The 4839-nt window shown below is 44.5% G+C and overlaps 1 protein-coding gene across 1 annotated transcript; it reads right to left on the bottom strand.

Moving 5' to 3' along the window:
- Nucleotides 1-310: 310 nt before the first annotated feature.
- PETC (photosynthetic electron transfer C) lies at nucleotides 311-1975 on the bottom strand. The gene is made up of 5 exons (XM_087397889.1): nucleotides 1793-1975; nucleotides 1438-1673; nucleotides 1197-1314; nucleotides 886-1068; nucleotides 311-626 (listed from the first exon to the last, which is right to left on the bottom strand). The coding sequence occupies exons 1-5, from the start codon at nucleotides 1850-1852 to the stop codon at nucleotides 525-527; spliced, it is 699 nt and encodes a 232-aa protein (XP_087254015.1). The 5' UTR covers nucleotides 1853-1975; the 3' UTR covers nucleotides 311-524.
- Nucleotides 1976-4839: the final 2864 nt, after the last annotated feature.

The raw sequence follows: 4839 nt of genomic DNA, 5'->3' as shown, positions 1-4839 counted from the left end.
TTCACAGACTATCAAAGCTACGTGACAGATGATTCAAAGGACAAAACGGTAAAGATTTCTAATCGCTAATTCAGAGGCTCACAGGTAATACAGCTAAGTCTTGAATGTGTGGGCAATCACATCTACATGAAGATGCTCTTTCAATGAGTGCCACTTATATATTATGCTAAAAATTTTATGGCATTAACCCCTTCGATAACGAACTGGTTAATTATTTTACACAAAACAGATACTATCAACTTGATGTCTTTGATGAAACTTTGTAATCCCCCAAAAGAAAAAGAGAATGAACTCGTCAGATGCTACTCTCTGATTTGAAAGCTTAGCTTTGGCAAATAGTCTGCACAGCGCACAAGATCTCTGAGCATGATGTCTTCATCACCAATTGAAATCATGAAAAAATGGAGGAATAGACAAAACGTTCCTGTTTGCAAACAGAGGAAAAAGATACATGCAAACTGTACGACTCCAGAGACATACGAGACATTCAGTAAGTACACTTTTGAGGCTTCACAGTAGTCTGATCAAGACCACCAAGGATCTTCCCCAGTTCGGAAGTCGGTCTCTGACCATGGAGTTAGAAGTACCTTCTCGTCCACAACGTCCACATGAGCAAGGGCAAGGGACTGCAGACAATCGTGCTATTAGTGTGAATTAAACGACAGTTTTGATGAAGATATCGTTGGAAGAGAAAATTCAGGAGACGGTAACTGAATTCAGGAGACAGTAACTGAATGGAATTGAAGCTTTTTGTCACAGCATTTACATGGAGGATGAATTGAGACTCCACAATTTGATTTTCCAACAAAGACTCTCATTTACAGAAAAAAATGCATCGCACATCCAGAGGTAAAGCTGAGATACTTTAGAACAAGAAATGCTTACCAGAGGAGCTGGGCCTCGAACAACTCTTCCTTGATTGTTATATTGAGACCCATGGCAGGGACAAATAAACTTGTTTTCAGCTGCATTCCAAGGCACAACACAACCGAGATGCGTGCACACTGCGTTAATTCCATAGGTCGCAAGCGTTCCATCGTTTTCAATGACCAAGTATGTGGGATCACCCTGAACAAGTGAAGAAAATTGATGCTCAGCCTGAGACGTTTCATTAAAAAGAAACATCATCTTGATGATAACGGTCAGGGACTTGTTGAAACTCTACAAGATATTTCCGTAACAATCACCGAAATTACCTTCAACCCCTGGCTCAAAGTCCTGTCACCGGGAGGATGGGTTTTGAGCCATTTAGCAGCAGTAATGTCGTTCCCGATAGCATCTTTAGCGACAAGTCCAGCACCACCACCTCCGGAGCTGCAAAGGCAACAAAAGAATGAGAAGTGAAGCAAACGCTACATGTGCAATCAAATTGAGCGATTCTGAACAATCCTAACTTACAAGTGTCAAAACATTTCAAAGACTAAGTTTGGTGCAGACCTGGGAGGAACGAAGAACAGAAGGTACGGGCCAAGAAGTCCGGCAGTTGGCAGGGAAAGGGCACCCAAAAGCAGCAAGTTCAGCAGTTCGCGTTTACCCATGTCAGGAACTCGGTCCGCGGGGATGGAAGCCATGCCGACAACTTTGACAGCGTTTCTTCGCATCATTGGTTGGCATTTGAGAGGGGCAAAGGCCAAGGACTGCGAAGCGCAAACTCCATTGTGCGACGAGGAAAACTGGCAGGTAGAAGCCGATGAGGAAGTGAGGAAGCATGCAGAGAGGGGATGAAGAGAAACAAAAGTGTGGCGAATTGAGAGAGGAAGATTGAAAAGAAAGCTACAAGGGAAGAGAGTACCTTGGAATGGAGAGAGAAGGAGGAGGAAGCTCCGGTGGAGACAGTGGATAGAGACGCCATAGCTGGAGCTTGGCGATGGCGATAAGGAGACGGGGGAAAAAGATGGTGTTGAAGAAGAAGATGAGGTATGTGTGTGTTTTTTTTTAATGGGTTTTACGTGAAAAAGGTGTAGAGAAGCCTTCTCCACATACACTTTGATAAGGTGGCCTATCCTTAATAATCCTCACCCTCCCATCCCCATTCCATTTTCCTCTATTGTCCACACCGCCCACATTGCACCGTGTTTGGTCGTACATCGAGGCCAGTTACACACCGCCCACCTGAAGGGAGGATTTTTTTTTGTTGCCTTAGCGATATTTTCGACTCCCGCCCAAGCACCCGCGCGCGGGTTTTCTTCACAATATTTAATAAAGGCACTGATACTAGTGGGTCTCAAACCTAGGACCTTCCCTCACAGCCTAAATCCCCTGCTTTCAGTGCTATACCCCATGAAAATGCATTTGACACTCTTGTCATCAAGCTTTGTAGGATCAGCCACTTTGGGAAAAACCAGGGCCAACACTTGGAAAAATCTGAAAAAGGTCATGTTTGCTTTGATGACCTCAGTGATGGAAGTTGAAAATGAGCCTCAAAGCTTCAAGGATGCTCAGCATAATCCGGCATGGCAGAAAGCTATGGAAGTTGAGATTAAATCCATTGAGAAGAATGCCACATGGGACTTGGTTAATGCGCCCATTGGAAAAAATGTGGTTGGCACGAAATGGATTTACAAGGTGAAATACCATTCAGATGGCACAGTTGAGAAATACAAAGCCCGTTTGGTTGCCAAGGGGTATGCACAAGAGGAGGGGATAGATTATGAGGAGACTTTTGGTCTGGTGGCCAAGATCACCACCATTCGTTCTGTCATCTCTCTTGCTGCATTTTATGGTTGGTCAGTGTACTAGATGGATGTCAAGACTGCTTTCCTCAATGGAGATCTTAAAGAGGAGGTCTATGTACATCAACCCCAAGGTTTTGAGGTGAAGGGACAAGAGCACAAGGTATGCAAGCTCAGGAAGGCTCTATATGGGCTGAAGCAAGCACCTCGTGCGTGGTATCAGAAGATACATCAGTTTTTGCTATCCCAGGGCTTCGTAAATACTCATATAGAGCCAAATTTGTATGTTCTGCAGCAAAAATCAGAATTGGTCATGTTGGTACTATATGTGGATGAGATCATACTCACTGGCAGTGATTTGCAGCAAATTACAGCAGTGTAGTCCGCTTTATGTCACAACTTTGACATGACAGATTTGGGCTATTGCATTATTGTCTTGGCATTGAGTTTTGGCAGACCCATGATGGGATTTCTATGTCACAGACAAAGTATTCGAAGGGGTTGTTGCAGAAATTTAAAATGGAGAACGGTGCAGGGTACACCTGAGATGTTTCCTGGGTATTTTAGCCATATCTTTGAGGGAGGATTTATAAGACATTACAAACTTCTATTGGAGCTTTCTTGTATGTGCACTCTTGCTCACTTGTGTTCACAACCTATCTCCACTTTGTTCCTACATAAGGTTGGTTTTCTTAACCTTTATGCACCTAACTTGAGAGGGGATCATGTCCTCCTTTGGAAGGAGTTGCTCTCTTGGTCCTATATTGCAGATTCTTGGATTATTGGGAGCGATTTCAACATGGTTGAGATGCCTTCAGACAAAACAGGGGGTAGGGAAGGTGGCATTCACTCCCTTGAGAGAGCAGCATGGGATGCCTTCCTTTTTTAGTTCAGTGGTAGAGATGTTTGGTATGATGATGCTTTTCACACTCAGCCGCAGTCTCTTCTGTTTTCTTGGTTGAACAGGAGACTAAGGATGCCTATCCACACACAGATTGACAGATTTTATGTGGATGATTGGGCATTGGACAGAGGTGGGACAGTATGCATCAGCGTTGGGGTGTCCACTTCATATTATTTTCGGGTTGTTTTGGTGGTTTCAGAGCCTTGGGCAAGAGGCCACTTTGCCAGTATCAGGATTCCAGATGCCTTCTATGCAAAGGAGGGCCTCACAGAGGCAATGCTACGGATTTGGGTTTCTCACTTGCACGGTGGGCACTCATCCTCGTCAGATGTGGCTGCAGCCCTCATTAACATTAGCAGCTTTTATCATTCTGTTGCTAGTATCAGGAGAGATGAGATTTGTAGGCGAGAGATTGCCATTCGCCAGTAGCTAGCATCTCTCCAAAGAGAAGAGCAGAAATAGCCTATATATGCTTGGATTCAAGAGCGCCTTGCTATAGCAAGGGCTCATTGGCAGACACTTTTAGATTAGAGAGCAGAGTAAGCCTCTCATGCCTTTCTGGATGCAGATTGAAGGTAGAGTCAACAAGAAGTTCTTCTCTACTCCTGGCCCTAGACATAGTAGAGAGAGTGTTTCGCAGCTTGTTAACTCAGACGGGGTACTTCAGACACATCCAGATGCCGTCGTGCAGATTGCTTCAGATTACTATGCCTCCCTTCTGACTACAAATTCTAATTCACAGGCCAGAGATGATGCTAGACAAGTTGTTTGGAAGCATATTCCTATGTTGGTGGGTCGAGGTATGAGAGCCTCACTTGATGCACACTTCACCAACATAGAGTTCAAGATTACTCTTACTGCCCTTCATAAGGGTAGTTGTCTAGGGTTAGTTGGATTTACACCTTTTTTTATTACTTTTTGGGATCACATTGGGGATTACATCACCTCAGCCCTGCAAGGTGTTTGGGACTCGAGTGAGATGCCGGACTCACTCTTGGAGGGTCTCATTCATCTTATCCCAAAAGTTTCTACCTTTACCCCTATGGCAGTGTGTATGCAACACTACCCGCCCATTGTAATTATATTCAATCTTCGGCAGGCGCTTGCTTGGTGTGTAACCACCCTGAATCGACATGTTATCTTGCAAAGTGAACACATTGACACAAGCTCGTGTCCCATGCCCCACATGGTGCCCCACAGGCAGGTTTTCGGATGGGATAGTGTAGGGTTTGTCATCCCATATTATTATGGGCTGTTCTTTTC

The sequence above is a fragment of the Dipteris shenzhenensis genome, chromosome 26, assembly GCF_047967505.1.
Source record: "Dipteris shenzhenensis isolate YYH24624 ecotype China chromosome 26, Dip_SZ_1.0, whole genome shotgun sequence".
NCBI classification, from domain to species: domain Eukaryota; kingdom Viridiplantae; phylum Streptophyta; class Polypodiopsida; order Gleicheniales; family Dipteridaceae; genus Dipteris; species Dipteris shenzhenensis.
Note: the sequence above shows the minus strand (reverse complement) of the source record. Positions and strands in the feature narration are given on the sequence as shown.

Bases quoted from the DNA above. Each gene is read 5' to 3' on its own strand.
- PETC (XM_087397889.1), bottom strand. From the start codon at position 1,852: ATGGCGTCTCTATCCACTGTCTCCACCGGAGCTTCCTCCTCCTTCTCT. The intron at 1,315-1,437 runs GTCTGCACCAAA...TTGCCTTTGCAG, and splicing joins CTGTTCTTCGTTCCTCCCAG to CTCCGGAGGTGGTGGTGCTG. The intron at 627-885 runs GTAAGCATTTCT...GATTGTCTGCAG, and splicing joins TTCGAGGCCCAGCTCCTCTG to TCCCTTGCCCTTGCTCATGT.